The 16,966-nt window shown below is 42.0% G+C and overlaps 1 protein-coding gene across 1 annotated transcript; it reads right to left on the bottom strand.

Moving 5' to 3' along the window:
- Positions 1 to 385: 385 nt before the first annotated feature.
- On the bottom strand, positions 386 to 12,765 carry RAB18 (RAB18, member RAS oncogene family). The gene is made up of 7 exons (XM_064162760.1): positions 12,602 to 12,765; positions 10,058 to 10,113; positions 6,486 to 6,547; positions 4,516 to 4,588; positions 3,154 to 3,272; positions 3,007 to 3,073; positions 386 to 1,644 (listed from the first exon to the last, which is right to left on the bottom strand). The coding sequence occupies exons 1-7, from the start codon at positions 12,667 to 12,669 to the stop codon at positions 1,466 to 1,468; spliced, it is 624 nt and encodes a 207-aa protein (XP_064018830.1). The 5' UTR covers positions 12,670 to 12,765; the 3' UTR covers positions 386 to 1,465.
- Between the last annotated feature and the right edge of the window lie 4,201 nt (positions 12,766 to 16,966).

Raw genomic sequence — 16,966 nt, 5'->3', positions numbered from 1 at the left:
CAACTAGCATGGTTAAGTCTCCAAATTTTGGTATTGTTTCCTAGTAAGTGTAAAACAGAATAGAAAACAAAAGTTTCCGTGTGAAGAAAGTGTACCTGAACAGAAGCAGCCAAGAGCTGCTGCAAAAATACAGATCATGTATGCTGACATTTACACAAAACCCTGCACTCATAAAAAAGTGCTGCCAGTCACTGTATTTACAAGAAACTGCCAAGCAGCTCAGTTACTGATTGCACTGTAGTGATCATTTTGAAAGAAAACCACAACAACACAGCATCTTTGTCCTGCCCTTCAGGCATCAGAAGCAATTTGCCCACAAGTGACCTTGTTTAAACCGCACGCGCTAGAAACTATACAACTCTACAATAGGAAGAGGTTAGAAAAGTTGAACGCTGTGGAAAAAGAATTTATTAGTCTATACAAGTCTTCTGAAACAAACCATTGGCTTTCATACAGTAAATTCAAGTGAATAATCATTGCAATAGTTATTTTTCCACACAGAGATCAAGAAGCCCTACAGCTTCTACTTAGTGTCTGTGACAGGAAGGTTTATTTCTAACAAGTAGCCGCACAAAGCAGAGGTGTGATAGAGATCCTCACAGCCACAGTGAGCTACACTTAAGAGTTATATTACAAACATTGGTACCGTAGTGTGGCAAATTGATTCACAATGAAAGAACAAAGATGTCATTCTGACCCCTTGCCAATAATGAAGACTTTGTACAGCAAGTCTAGAGTAGACTGCATCATAAAAACCTAGAGTGCAAGAGTACCACAAATTTAGTATATAAATATCACAGGGTTAAAACTTCAGGTAAGCCCTCAACTGAAGTGATGATTAAAAAGGAAAAAAAAAAAGGGCATCCCACAGCTTTGCAAAGGAAACTTTCAGAGCAGATGCTTTAAAAAGGTGCTGATACCAACTATGGCCTGAGCCAATCTATTTCAGACAGCTCTGCTGAAAGACAAAAACTCAGCATATTTGCCTGAGAACTGTAGAACCTTGCTGGTTTTAATAACATGAAAAAGCATTTACTAGAAGAGATGAAACATAATATTTATAGTTCACACTGCTTTCAAGGTGTGTGCACATTTATAGTTCTATCATTTCAAGACTATTTAAAAATAAAAGAGCAGACAGTTCAGTAATGTGTTTCTGTTAGATGGATTTGTTTAGGATAGTTACATGATAAATGTACAGAGTCATAAAATCTTTAGTGCATTTGTTCTTGCACATTATTTTTGCTACTTATAAAAACCTGAAGATTGTAGTTTGGGCATGCTTACCATAACACTTTCAAACTGGGGAAGCTGCAGAACATTTTTTTTCCTACAAGTGTTCACTGCCATGATACAAAACAAATATGTGCAAACTGCAAGGTCCCTAAAAATAGCATTTAATGGATTTATGTACAGAAAGATGTCACTAGCTGTTTAAATAGGCAAAGAATAAGCTTCCCAAAGTTTATAACACAGAACAATATCCACCACATGCTCCTCCTCCTCCGTATCCTTCTTCCTTGTTTGATAACTTTACACCTCTGTTTTGGCTCTCACTCTCCCACAGTCCAGGGGTCTGAATGATTTTTTCAACCAGTTCTTCAAAGGCACACTGTACACCATCACACGTTTTCGCACTTGCCTCTGGAGAAGGGACAGAAGTAGTCAAGTGTTAGCACAGCTTCCATGTTTCAGTATTTCTCTCAGTCAAGTCTCAACCTCCAACTTAGACTGACAACTTCTAGAATGTATTCTGTAACAACACTGCACTGCCAAAGTTAGCAAGCATGCACATTTGTCACCACACAAGGCAGTACATTGCAAAGAGCTTCCAAGATCAACAAAATACACAAAGACAGCTATGGCTTAGCTTTATTTTCTGTGCAAAGTGCTTCACTAAGGCAAAAGGAGGGTTCTGCTAACTTAAGATGTCTGCTAAACCTGCTAACTGTTCTGTATTTCAGTGGTGCAGTACCACCATAACTAAGCAGCAAGTAGGATTCTGAGTCAGCCTCCATCATAGAACTCATCTGATATAAAGCAGTAAGGGGTCTCATTTCCTCTTCAGTTCACATAAATCTAGGTAATTTCACTCAGGAATTTTACTTTGGCTAAGCCTGTGAAATTTGCTCACAAGATATCTTCTAAGAGCAACAGACATCATCTGAAACTGTTTGGTACCACTAGGGCTTGTCCTGTTCCTCCACACAGATACATTCAGAGTTTAATTTCCATGTTTCTCTTCATCTTTTATGCAGCTAAGAGCTTGTCCTCAACTTTGATCTCGTATTTCCACATCTGACACCGTGGCCAAAAGAAACACAGCAAGGTACTAGACAAAGGTTTGTCATTAGTCAGAGATAAGGAACATGAGTCTAAGTACAGGACACGTCAATGAACTGCTTTGCTACTGGAGTCACCCTATGAAAAAACCTCTGCTGACGCTTGAATGAAACATGTTAAAACATAGGCATAATCACTTCACCATTCATTTCAGTTCATCATTGCAAGGCTTTGCATGAAAGTCCCATTTCATTTGCTCCAGTCATGATTATGTCATTCAATCCCACCCATTTGAATGTTAATTGCATTCCTATTTTAACAACCCAGCTCTAATACAGATTACTGTAGCTCTTCTGCTATACTGAAATCTGGCCACTAGTACCAGTGATCCCTCTTTTATTTTGCTTCTTAGTAATTTAAGGAGTGGGCTCAGAAAAAAGACAAACTCCTAAACCTAAACCAAGTTCTGTCAGACTAGAGTATGGTCTGTACTCCACCCTTAATCCCCCTGAATTTCAGTATACTCATCTTCAGTTAGAATAAATATCTGGACATATTTAGGGGTAACTCAAAAAAGTGGAGTATCTATTATCATTGTACCTTCTGCAGCTGAGAAATATCATTCACTGCATTGTACATACAAGGACCATCAGTCCTACAGCAGTGGTACTTCTCACTGCATCATACAATCAAATGATAACCCTGCAAACACCCACAACATACCTATGAACAACATGGAATGTTTTCTTGCGAATTTAAGCCCTTCATTTCTGTCAACTTCACGGTTTTCCTGTAATAAGACATAGCATTAATGCACATCATTAACAAAATACACCAACAGATGAATTCCCACAGTTGATTTCAGTTTACCTTATCAATCTTGTTTCCAACCAGCATTTTCACTATGTCATTCCTTGTGCAGTACGTTTCCAGTTCATTTAACCAGTTGTCCAGCTTGACAAATGTATCTCTCCTTGTGACATCATAAACTGAAAGATATTAGCAGTATTATTTGCACAGTTATTTTTTCCAGGAAATACAGTTACAAAAGGAGAAAAACAACCCCACAGCTTTCTGAGAGCTAGAGTCCAATTTAGCTACTACAGATAGAATAAGTGCAGAAACATTGAACATTGACCCACAGTTGAATGTTTCATGTGAGCAAGCATAACAGTTGGATTTGATCACATCCATAGCTTGTCTGCATGAACAATCTTATTTTAAAGAAGGTGTTTAACAAAGAGCTATCCAGGAGAATACTAAAGAACTCTCTAGGAAGGTATTAAAATGGGAAAGCAAATATCAGTGGCAAAACTTTCTAGGACCCAAACTTGCTTGCTTGCACAGCTTTCAACAGTAAACAGCAGGTTCAGTGCCAGCAACTGACTTGATGAGACACGCCTCAACAGCATCTTTCCATGCCAGAGGATAATGCAAATCATCCTTGGGAACCAGTACATGCAAACTAAAAGCCACCAGGAAGACCCAAGACAGAGACTACTCCAAGCCAAACAATTTAACTGGACACAATAGCTCCTCACCAAGAATCTCTCAAATCAGACCCAACTTCAAAACAAATCAAACTTTATGCTCTGCCCTATCAACAGCTCCTCACTTTTAGTAGTGAAGAAGCAGAACTTCAGAGCTCAGTGCCTGGTTAAGAGTTTCCTGTATCACTGCAAAGTTGCAGTTATGGATTTGGCCCTGGCTTTCTGATTTCTATGCTCCTGGTTAGTCTATTCTAAGTGACTCTATGTAATATCCCATCAGTATGGAGACACAAGTAGCAAAAAAAAACCCCAGCTACACTCCACAGTGTTCATATTGATTTCATTGGGGAAAAGGAAGAGGGAGAAGAGAGACAAAGCTGTGTACATACTAATACAGAAAGAATACACTGAGAAGAAAAAAAAATTAATTTGTTTACTCAGGGCTTAGTAAACACAGGCAAAAAAATGAAGAAATAAAAGGTAAGAGGCAAGTCTGGGGTAACAGAGAGGCTTCTCAAAGCTATCCCTTCAAAGAACAGTAGCTTCTCATCTCATGCAAGAAGTGTTCTCAAGGCAGCAAGATGAACAGAGGTCAACCATTGAACTCAACATCCTTTAATATATTCAAACATAATGACTTTTAACATCAATTAGATACTGCAGAAAGTTTATGAGTTTGTCTAACTCCAATGCATGAGAAAAACACAAGTTTATTGCAAACACAATGCAAAGCTATACTCACCTAGGATAACACCTTGTGCACCTCTGTAGTAGCTGGGTGTTAATGTTCTGAACCGCTCCTGACCTGCAGTATCCTAAAAAAAAAATCATAAAGTTCCATTGTTCTGAATTTTCACAGAGCCTCCTTTGGCTCTCAGGCATTCTGCTTCTAATAAACATACTCAATAAAACTCAAAGTAGGTTAATCTACTAACTTAAAGTTTACACTTTCCTCTGATGTTTTACTGCACATGAACTTTGAGATGTTATGTAGTCTGTCCTGGGAAACACCTTTAAGCTGTGAAGTATGTAAGTGACTGGACTATGTAACAATAAGACAGCTACAAGACAAACCCTTCCATGGGGGTGGCTAAGTACAGTAGCAACCAGGAAGAAAGAAGTACAGCTGCAGTACTAAGATTTTGTAGCACTCATCAAAACCTGTGGCAAGGAAACTAGCTCACTCACTTAGAATCATAGAATCAACCAGGTTGGAAGAGACCTCCAAGATCATCCAGTCCAACCTAGCACCCAGCCCTATCCAATCAACTAGACCATGGCACTAAGTGCCTCATCCAGGCTTTTCTTGAATACCTCCAAGGACAGCAACTCCACCATCTCCCTGAGCAGTCCATTCCAATGCTAATCGCTCTCTCTGTCAAGAATTCCTCCTAACATCCAGCCTAGACCTCCCCGGCACAACTTGAGAATCACCTTGGTCCAATTCAATTTGATCCAGTGCCAGGGCAAATGCACTGAACATGCTATGACAGAGCAGCTCTGGTTTTAAGTAAAATTGAATTTACATCCTCAAATTTAAAGTGTCAACAGCTCTACAACAATAAAAGTATTAGAAAGCTGTTCTCTTATCAGAGATTAAGTTACAGTGCACACTTGCGGCACAGAGGATTAAATAACTTCACCTAGGTTACCCCAGGTTAGAAATGACACATTAAACACCAGATTTAAAAGTGGTTCACTGCCACAGAACATCAGTCTGAATTACCATACATAGATGAGTCTAACAAGTTGTTGCAGTTCTTTTCCTTGGCAAATCCATTCATTTTTAGCAATTACTATTGTCACACTAAGACAGAAGTGCTTATTTTAAACTGAGACATGAACCACGCTCAGAGCAACAGAATCATTGCAGTATGTATTTCCTGTTCCACTACTACATCCCAAGGAAGCAAACACCAGGTATTTTGCTTATGTGAGAAACAAGTCTGTATTCTTGTTGCTGCAAGATGTCACAGCTGGCTCTGAATATTCAAAAGGTGCTTCAAGTCACACAAGTATGGAAGCTGGTTTGCAAAAAGGAGAAAGTTTAAAGAAAAGCTTGGCAGTACTTTTTCTTCACTTGTCATGAATTTAAGTTCTACTTTTAGCTTCAGTAGATGCTGAACACTAAGGCAGAGACAAACACTGCCTCTCCCTCTGTCAGCTGCATCTGCTACAGTAACACTGACCTCAAGCCTATAAAAATCATTGCATGATGGCTATGAAGTTTAAGCTAAGGATTTCTTGGAGAGGTACACAACAGTAATTCTTAACCTATTATCACTACTAAATTTAGTTTAATTGTATCTTTCTAAAATTTTCCAGTACAGATGAGAATGGCATATACAGGGAAGAATAAAGTCAATGAGGACTAACTCTTCAGAAGTAAAACAATATATTGCTCATTAAAAAAGGAATGCCCACATTCATGGTTGTGAAGCCTGACTGATTCAGCACCTCTTTATTCCTCCTTTTCTCTACCCCAACCCCAACCAGATCTAAACCCAACGATGCAGAGAAGCTCAGCAGCAACAGAATTGCCCCATTAGCCATTTGTCCCAAAGTCCACTCCACCTTCTTAATGGTTCAGTATTAACCTCCCACTCCTAAAAATACCCTTATTAAATAGAAATCCATAGAAACTGTAGGCAACACAAACCAGCACTATTCCTAAAGCAAAGCAATGCATGAAGCACGTAAGAGACAACTTACCCATATTGCCAGTTTAGCCTTGTTTCCATCAACTGAAATGGTTTTCACCTTGAAGTCTACACCTAGAGAAGGAAACATGTTTTAGCTCTTCAAACAAACTATTTCTGAAATACAAACAGCTCTTTATGAAAGATAAAGTAAATAGAAAAAGAAACAACCACCACCACTCAGAAAATAAGTTATCTTGACAGGAGCAGAAAGAGTAACTTCCACTAGCTATTCACTAACCTTGCTTAAAGCTTAAAGTTTTGTTGCTGACAGACATTTGCAGAAGCCTAAGAGCCTTTTAAGCCATCAACTCAAAACACTTCATGAACATAAGGCAAGTTTTCTTTATTGAAGCACATATTCCAGGACAAATATTCAACTTTATAACTCAAATGGGTTCACTTTCTATTCATTACTCATACATGTATTCCCCTTGAGTACATCCATGGTCTTGAGAAACCTACTTTCAAAGCTGCACTGGCTCAGGGAAACAGCAAGGATCTCTCTCAAACTATCTGACCAAGTCCCATTAAGGTGACCACACACAGGTTAAACCAATTTAGACACTCATCTACAGTGATTGTTATCCTGTGAGATAAAACATTAGATGACAGTAATTCCTCTAACAAACATGTTAAATATGCTTCAGATAATTTGAACACCATATCTTTCTTACAAGGATTCCAACACCATCAGGTACTCTCCATTCCCATGCACAGTGGATAAGAAAAAACAGGTATGGTAACAGTTCTGCTGTTGATACACCACCAACACCAATTCCCCTCTCCTCTCATCTCTTTTTTTTTTAAATACCCAGGAACTACCAGCCTACCACTTGCCCAAGGACAAGCTGCACAAAATTCATGCCAATAAGAAAGAGATGTTAGTGACTGTGCAAATACACACACTAGTTTCAGAGACTGAGTATAGTTATGATTAATTCTGCTGTAATTTAATCCTTAGGTTACCAACAGCAAGTAACTGGGAGTATGCTTCAATTATTTTGGAGCACCTCTCACTCCCCATCAGGCAGCAGCCCTGAAATGAAGTAGTAGCATGGAAAATTGCTGCCTTTATATGCACAACTCTCACCCAGCAAACTCTCTGCATTTTGACTTAAAATGGTAGGCATTGCACTTGCTGCAAGAATGAGAATTTCTGCTTTAGCTATTTTAACACAAAATGTTTAAGCAGGGCTGCACGCTAAGTGTGCTGCCGCACTACTGCCAAGGCCACGCAGATTACAAACAAGCTGCCAAAACACATTCAGTTTACCAAGTCAGAGAGAGCATGCAGAACGCTTAAGAAACAGCATGCTGCAAGAGGATTTACAGCTTCACTGCAACTGACATTTTAAAGAGCTTTATTTAAAAGAATATACAGTTTTATTCCACTGTTTCACAGCTTCAGCTTGCTACCTTCCCTGAAGCATCAAGTGATTTGCAGACTACATCCGGCATTGCAAGAAGCCCAAGCTCTATTTCAAGCAACATTCTGCCAAAAAACATTAGCTTTTGTTGTAACTGAACGGGACCTTTTAGTTGTTGTTTAAGGACTGAGAATCTTAGTTCCTAACTTGCCAGTAATATAATGCTCCATGCCACAAACAAAGTGGGAACATTATTCTACAGTTATGTTCACAGAACAGTCTGTATTAACCTATCAATTTAAACACCAGTTCTTACAACTTCACTTAGCTCATAGAAGACTGCTATGCTAGCAAGCAGTCTCAAACTGATCCTGAAAAACATTTTCTTCTGCCAATTTTTCAGCACTCATCAGTAACTTTTAGACTACTAGAATCTCTTCTTCCATCGTAATTGCCTATTTCTTTCCCTGAACTGTAAAAACCACCATTGCTCACTCAGTATGTCCAACACCTCACAGCACATTCTGTTAGCCATCCATTTGACATCAAAATCTGTGTGTTGTTACAGCCTGTCAGATACTTAACAAATCAAAACCACGTCAACTTTTAAGAAGGAACACTTTTTTCTCCTTAGGACGAACATTAGGTGTATTGTGAAGCCACAGTAAGCTTCTCCCAGTCAGTAAAAATGTTCAGTGTCTTGTACCTGCAGAGTTCTGCAATCTTCATTTACTGCTCAGTGCATACACACTGTGAGCATTGCTGTTAGATCAATATTAAAAGATAATGCTTCAAATTCTGCACAAGCAATGCAAGCAAATCCAGAAACCAAAGCAGCACAAAACCCTTATGTTATAGACTGACTACTGAAAAGCAAAAGCATGAAAATTAACTAAGAGCACAGCAAAATCCATCCAAGACAGTGGCAAATCCAATTCTAGTAAAACCAGGAGCTCAGCAGAGAGAGAAGCCAGTTAACAAAACAGTATTTCAAGTAACTCAGGTTTGGATTATTAATCTGCCATAACAGAAGTAGAGAAAATGCAGAGCTCAATAAAATCCCACTCAATTGAACTAAGAGGGTGCTTTAGATCAATACACCAAACTGTCACCTCACCACCTGATACATTCTATTGCTGTCTCCTTCCACCATATCCTTATGAAAGAAGATGGGAGTACTTGCACAAGTTCATATTTTATGAGCAATGACATGAACAAAAGTAGGCCACATTCCTTTTTATTAACACTAATTAAAAACAGATTAACTTATTGACTTCTCAATCAGTCACAGCTCTCTTTGTTTATCAACACCTGAACTCAAAGAAAAAGTTTCATATTGGTTCTTAGCCAGAATTCTTCCTACAGACCAAGTGAAAAACACAATTGAAGCGCATCATGTTGAAAAGTCACCTCTCATTTCCATTACTTCAGTTATTAATTTGGCACAGAGCTGCATCACATTCTTAGAAGTTTCATTTTACTTCTTTGGACAGCCTTGTGCATATATACTAATTTGGAATTAACATATATAACCACCTGCATTCTGGGTCACTCTTCCCCAACACAACTGGCTTCACTGCTGTTGGGTTTCATACCAATGTAACAATGACTACCACTGCTTTTCTTCCCAGCAGCTCTAGATTCTTGGCTCTCCAGCTGCCAAGGGACTGGAAAAAGCCACCATGTAACATCCTCTCTGTAGAGGAAAAGCAGAAACCACACAGTACTCTGTAGTATTATCAACAGCTGCAAGAGCTAACATACCCTACTAAAGACAATCCTAAGTGTTCTTACAATACTTGGTAGATATCTTTTACTTAGAACACAAGTTCTGGACAGTAGTATTACTATTCAAACTTGACAGCTATCTAGCACAGATAAATCAGTAGGAGACATAGCAGCAGCTCTTACATTGTCACTGCAGTCTCAAATGCTGGTAACAGTGAACTGCAGGCTGTTTCACCAGAGCTTTTCACTGATCTCACCAATGACTTCCACCTTCATAGTGAAGGTGACATATATATCTATTTTCCTAGCCAAGGATGTATTTGTGCACAAACGGGACAGCTACATGTTCAAGTTGTGTCAACATCATTCCTTCCTTGCAGAAAAGCAGACAGGTCTGAACTTCACCACCAGTTAGACAAGTCTGAACAAACAATTTTCTACTGAAGTTGGTATAAATTTTTCTCAGGTAGCATCAGCACATACTTACCAATGGTTGCTGCAAGTTCTGGGTCAAATGTATCATCTGTGAATCGCAGCAGAAGGCTGATAGGAAGGGAATAAAAAAAAGATTTACTGTTATTGCAGCATATCCATAGCTTACTGAAGACTGCAAATTGCAAATCTGAATGTAACAGCAAGATTGCACAGCTAAGTAAACAAACAACTCATTTTTCCAGTGGGAAAATGGGAAAGAAATACAGATGTGCTAGGAAAGAAGGCCTCTTTTCTGCTTCTGTTATGTCTCTTTGAAAACAAAGTACCATACAAGTTTTCCAATCACTTGCCTAAAGAGTCACACAGCTTCTCAAAATATTTTACTCCTTTCTTATTCCATTTGTGTTCTCCCAGAATTCAGTACAAAAGTAAAAGAGGTTGTTTCATATTGCCTCACACAGTATTTCTCTAAGCTTGAAAAGAAAACCCCAAGTCAGCTTTCCACCTCAACAGTAACTCCTTGAGCTTGGCTCACTGTAGAACAGTAAGGACTACAGCCATCAGCAACAGAGATGCAGAAGTTCAAGAGCTGAATTAATTCACCATTTGCTTATTATTTTGTATCTTTTTATACATAAGGCCTTTTACAGACACATTTCCCCTTATCCTGATTGATGTTTGCTACCAACAGAACTGCTACAACTAAGATTTACTAGGATATCACACTGCAATAGTAGTGTCCCTCAAGGAAGTGCCCACAATGCCACCATCCTTGTGGCAAATGTAAATATTTTGGGAAGAGGCAGAGATTCCCAGACTACAATTTCTAAAATTATTGCTTTTATGTGTCTGTGCTAAGTGTATATTACCATGTGGCAGGCAGCTGTTTGCTGTGTCTGACAGCTTCTATTCATTTCCAGGCCAGAGAAACAAAACAAATCCCCCCTGTTTTTTTTTGTCTTTTTCACACTCTTTTTTTTTTTCTCCTGTCTTTTCCTTTTGCTTCTTAATTTAGCAGCCAAATCTTTTTTAGCAGCCAAATCTTTTTTAGCATTTGGAGACAGTTCTGCACTAATAGAAAAGTGCAGAACTGAAATTCTTTTACTTCCAAGCTGCCACACAGTCCTATGGAAGTTAACCATAGACCAACCTTGTTTTTACCCCTCCTTACTCCAGAGAATCAAAATAAATAGCAATTAACACTTGAAAAAAAAAAGATAAATTGATGGCACACAGGTTTTCACTGGTGCCTTCAGCTGGTGGTCAGGATGGTATTTAAAAGTAGCTATTTTTAGTTACTACCAACACTAGTTTCACTCAAAACAGACAAAATATGGAACCCACATACTACCACTACCTCAAAAACCTAAGTTTACAAGTCTTGAGTACTACAACCAGCCAACTTCTTTCCTTACCTTTCTTTCATACACAATTGCTCTCTTCTACAAACTGCAGTGCACTCAGTAAGACCCAGGTTTAAGACAGCACTTGGCTCAGAAGCCAACATCCACACCACTTCCAACACTGTGCTAACACCAGTTTAACATCTAACCTTTCCTACTCAAGTAACAACTAAGTGATACATACTTAGGAGTAGTCCTATATTAAGCACCTGTATCTTAACAGCTGCAGTGTTACCATTTCATAGAAAATTCCTTAAGGCCTCTTGACATTTTTTATGATATAACCATAAGCAGGCATACAGAAACATGGGACAGTGTCTCAAGAGAAATTCTTCCATATAGTCATATATAAAAGAGATGACCTCAGCTAAGAGAAATTTGCACACATGTCTGTCACCAGAGCCCTACTATACTACATTATGACTTCAGGAATGACAGATTTTTAACAACTAAGGGCATTTGCTTTTCCTATTAGCAGCTTAAAAGATACTTAGGGCCGTGGCAGAAAAGTATTGCATGCTCTCCTGCACTTATGTCTTAGTTCCTCTATTAAAGTCCAGAGCCCTAAAAAAAGGTCAAAGAAAATAATACCAAGAGAAAAAACCAGCAGCTTACACAAAAGCCATGAAAAAGGCAAGGAAGGAAGGCTATCAGTCTCAAAGTACTAGATAAAACGTATAATTAGTCAGCAGAAGAATCAATGGTAGAACAACTTCACTGCCTACCATGTGTTGTGCCCTCACAAGCAGTGCTGGGTCACTACATGAAAATATGAGGGACCGGATGGATTAGCCCCGAAGTGTTAGGGAGCTGTACAAGTGCAGCCATCTCCACACTACAGAAGGCTGCGGAGGACGCAGGAAGGCCCCAGCTCCCGCTGTCAGGCCGCCAGTTTCAGCTCCCAAGTGGGCCAGGCAAACACCAGCACTGCCCTGTCCGCCGCAGGGACGCTAGCTGGGGGTGGGCTGCGGAAGAGGGAGACAGCTCTGAGCCGGGAGGGGGGCTGCAGGTGGGCCGGCCGAGAAGGAGCAGAGACGCTCCCCCCGCGGGGCCTAGCCCTCCTGCGGGCAGGCCGCGCCCAGGCCGGGCAGCCGCTGAAGCAGAGCTGGGCTGTCCAACGCGGCGCCGGGCCGGGCCTAACCGGGGCCCGGCATGGCAGCCGGAGCGGCTGGGGGAGGCAGCCGCCCCCTCACCTCGACTTGCCGACGCCGCTCTCGCCGATGATGAGGATCTTCAGGGTAGTCAACACGTCCTCGTCCATCCCGTCAGCGCGCCCGGCCAAACCCGGCCCCGACCGCCGCTCCCGGTGTAAGCCGCGGCAGCCCCGCTGCGCCTGCGCGCCCCCGCCGCCCCCCTTCACCCGCCCCTCGGCGCCGGCCTGCGCATGCGCCTGAGCCGCACCGGGTGCGGCAGCGGAGGGCGGGGCGGGAGCCAACAGCCAGGCCTGCGCACGGCGCCTGCGCAGCGGCACCGAGCTGGCTCCGCGCTGGCTCCGCTCGGCTGTTTACAGCAGCCCGGTGCGGCTCCGCCCTTGCCGTTGGTGCTCGCCCGGCGGGGCGCTGCCTCTGGCAGGTCTGGATACGCTCCGGCCCTGCTGTCTCAGGGGTGGGGCAGGCGGGAGGAGTCGGAGTCTGCTGTTGGATCCTGAGTCCCTGTTGGCGGCGCGAATCGGGATCGGAGGAGAAAAGAAACCGGATGAGATTGCGAGGGGCAGGAGAGAGCCTGAGCCGCACGATAGGAGCTGGCCAGCAGCTTGTTGCGAGGCAGAGCAAAGCCGCCGCCTCGCAGGGCGAAGGAAAACAGCTGGTCAGGAAGCCACCACAAACCTCTCTGCGCCCCGCAATGCAGAGCAGCTGATAGATGACACTGTTCTCTGCCGGCGGAGTCTTCCATCCGCCATTAGAAGCCCTAAATCTTCTAAAAGTGATTCCACTGAGAAAACCTCATTTAGAGCAAGTGTGGGTAACCTACTGTTATGGCTTGAAACCTCCCTCAGATCATGTGTAAGTAAATGCAACTCTTAATCAAGCACATGTCTGATGCTGGTCTGAAATAGTTGTGGGTCTGCTACAGCCCTTTGGGATGGCTCTGTCCAGCACCAAGGACTGACTTGGTAGCAGTTGTTAAAGTGGCCTTAGGCTCTTCTGTAGGCACACTGATGAAAGAGATCAAGCCATGCTTGCACAGGGCAGGTGTACTTGTCAGACTGGGGTGGGTTTGCTCAGAGTGCTGGCTGCAGGAAGCACTGTTCTAACAGAGTTTTCATCTTGCTGGGCTGTTGCCTTCCCTATGAGCTACAGGATCAACAGTGTGTGTGTGTGTGTGGTAAGCATCTCTGATGTTTCATGTTTTCCACTCTCAGGATCTGCTCTCCCATCTCTTTCACCTCAGGAAACTAATGCCTAGGATAAGTACAGTATCAATAATTATCATGTTAAATTTATGGAGACATATACTGTAAATAAACCTGCTGTTTTTATACCAAAACTGTGCTTTGTTTATTAGTCATAATCTGAGATTCGTTGAGGCTGTGACTTTTCATTGTGCTTTACAGCCATCCAGGAAAGCAATGTGTCTATTTCTTGTAGTTTTTGTGGAGGCGTGTAGGAGCTGTAGGATCTTAACCATGACAAGTAAAGAGAAGCCTTGAAATGTCTAGGTTTAGGTACACAAAATTCTCAGGAGGATGCACATCTCCAGGTGTCACAGCCCTCAAGTCACTGGGACATTCAAAGATGTTCTCAGTTACACCAGCTGTACACAATGTCCAACAGAAGCTGAGAAGCTCAGTCACTTCAGAGAGAAGTCAACAGCAGTCTAAAGGTCTCAGGTTGTGAAGACTTAATCCTGCTCTCTCATTTCCAGCTTGTGAGGCTGACCCATACATTGTTGTGGCATTGAGTCAAGAGTTATGATTCACAGCAAAACAGGCATGCTTGCTAAGGTCAGCAGTCTCTCCTGGGAGAAACCACATACACACATGTTCAGTCTGTTTCTCTTCTCCATGCAGTAATTTGCAAAGTCTGCAGAAGTGACTGTCACTGTGTGTGTCAGGTTCAGGGATGTGTGTCTTCCCTGTGACATCCTCAGACACAGCTCATCCACATGATTTCACATTCAGCAAATAACAGCCAGGAATGAAAGTGCTGCAGCTGCCTCAGGACTCTGGGCACGATTTCTCTGGAGACCACACTGTGATGTAAATGATCCTGCTGTGTCTGGCCGCTCCTTTGTGAAAGAATCCAGACCGTTTTTGTGAAGCCACTACATAATAGTCTTCCTCTCTCCCCCTCCAACAGCAGCCAGAGCTGGGCACTCCCACCAGTAACATGGTTAAAGGGGGAAGGAACAACTCCTTCTCTACTGTGAGATCATCTTATCCATAATCTCCTCTGAAGGGATAATGTACCTCATCCAGATTCAGGCTGCATGTGCCTGCAGGATTAGCTGTTTGTTAGAATGGGACGGAGTGGATTAAGTAACCACTGTCACCAGCGTCTCGCCCTTTGCACAATGTTGTGTGAAGCAATCCTGATAAAGCAGAGGGCCTGGTGGGCAAAGGACAGGGACACAATATCAAGGCAGGGATTGCCAAGTAAGCCAAACAAGTGTCTGTATTGAAGCTATAACAATTGTGGGAAGAAACGCATGCAGAAATGTAGATTCAAATCAGGGCAAAACAAAGCTGACTATGGCAACCAGTTTTATCAGGTCAGAACAAAGTCCATCTGTCACCAGTGACAGGGAGTAGCTTTGCCTAGGCAACAGCACATGGACAGGATGAGCATGTAATGATAATTGCACAGGATGTTACTGCAGACTATAGCAGTTTCTGATCCAGGGCTTTTCGAGGGATGGTGTCTTCATATATAACAGCTGTATTTCTCTTAAATAGCAGCAGTGTTTCTCCTCAGAGAAAAGAATTTCTCAACCATGTGTTTGAAACTCAAAATAAGATGCAGAGCCTTCTGCAGCACAGACTTGCACAGGTTAGCTATATACATACCCTTACTTTTGCATTATACTTTACACCTGCTGCCTTCATTTGATTTCCATTCTCACATTAGATGTGGCCATGAACGACTGTCCATTTGCTTACTCTGTGCCACATATAATTTTCTAGATCCCCATCGTATCTTCCCATAGTTTGAATTCTTTGCACCTGGGGGTCTTCAAGAAAAGACTGGATGAGGCACTTAGTGCCATGGTCTAGTTGATTGGATAGGGCTGGGTGCTAGGTTGGACTGGGTGATCTTGGAGGTCTCTTCCAACCTGGTTGATTCTATGATTCTATGATTCTGTGATCGTGATCTGTTTAATTGTTCTTCACATGGAAGCAACTGTACAGCACACTGCCTCCTGTCTTCTCACTGGGCACCACAGTGAAGAGCCTGGCTCCTTTTCCAGTCCCTTCTGTCAGATATTAATATACTTTGTTAAGAACACCCTGAGCCTTCTGTTCTCCAGGCTAAACAGTTCCAGATCTCCTGATCTCTCCTCATATAAAAGAAGCATTAAATTGCTATCATTCTGATGAACTGGACCCAGCATTCAAGTGTGGCTTCTACCTGAGCAGAGGAGAAGCATCACCTCCCTTGACCTGTTGGCAATGCATTTCCTAATACAGCCCAGGAGGCTGTTTTCCTGCATTTCCACAAGGAATGCCTCCTTCATTTTTAAATCTTCTGTATCTTGCCATTTACCCATTGAAACTTTGCAAAGCTGCTGACAGATGGCTTGCAGTTACACCCAGGTTCAAGTATCATGCCTTTAAATTGTCTGCATTTTGCCTACACTCTGCCTTTTAGTCTTTTAAGTGCTTTCCATATTTGCAGTTTTTTTCCTACAGGATTTTCCAATCCTTTTTTCATTTCTGCAAGGTTGTTGAATACTATTGCTACAGTAAGACTTTTTCACTGTTATGCTTTGACTGTTCCTGTCACCTTGTTTAGTGGAGAAGTCGTTTTTGAAATCCAAACCTTCATTCCTTGCACTGTGTGTAGTCATGGAATGTTATTTAACTTACCTTGGAGGTAACTTCAGTTTTCTTTGTTATTTGAGTTTCCTGTCCTCTCAGCCTCTCTGAGAGACTCATCCTGGCTTGGAATCATAGAATCAACCAGGTTGAAAGAGACCCCCAAGATCATCCAGTCCAACCTAGCATCCAGTCCTGTCCACTCAACCAGACCATGGCACTAAGTGCCTCATCCAGTCTTTTCTTGAACACCTCCAGGGACGGTGCCTCCACCACCTCCCTGGGCAGCCCATTCCAATGCCAATCACTCTCTCTGTTAAGAACTTCTTCCTAACATCCAGCCTAGACCTCCCCTGGCACAACTTGAGACTGTGTCCCCTTCTTCTGTTGCTGGTTGCCTGCGAGAAGAGAGAGGCTCATCATGTCATTGTCCCTGTAATCACTTTACTCAGACAGTCCATTGCACACTCCCAATCATGCACTGTTATTCACATGTTAAGTAATCAATTTCCAATCAGGAAAAACCTTAATACTAATAACCATCATAACCATGTGGCTCAAAAGTTGCCCCAACACACAATGC

This window comes from Pogoniulus pusillus, chromosome 23, assembly GCF_015220805.1.
Source record: "Pogoniulus pusillus isolate bPogPus1 chromosome 23, bPogPus1.pri, whole genome shotgun sequence".
Taxonomy (NCBI): Eukaryota; Metazoa; Chordata; class Aves; order Piciformes; family Lybiidae; genus Pogoniulus; species Pogoniulus pusillus.
Note: the sequence above shows the minus strand (reverse complement) of the source record. Positions and strands in the feature narration are given on the sequence as shown.

What these genes read in the sequence shown, in the direction of transcription:
- RAB18 (XM_064162760.1), bottom strand. Translation starts at nt 12,669, where the DNA reads ATGGACGAGGACGTGTTGACTACCCTGAAGATCCTCATCATCGGCGAG. An exon ending in AGGCTAAACTGGCAATATGG is followed by an intron (nt 4,589 to 6,485) that starts GTAAGTTGTCTC and finishes TTTTTTTTTTAG; the next exon opens with GATACTGCAGGTCAGGAGCG. An exon ending in TTGGAAACAAGATTGATAAG is followed by an intron (nt 3,074 to 3,153) that starts GTAAACTGAAAT and finishes GTCTTATTACAG; the next exon opens with GAAAACCGTGAAGTTGACAG.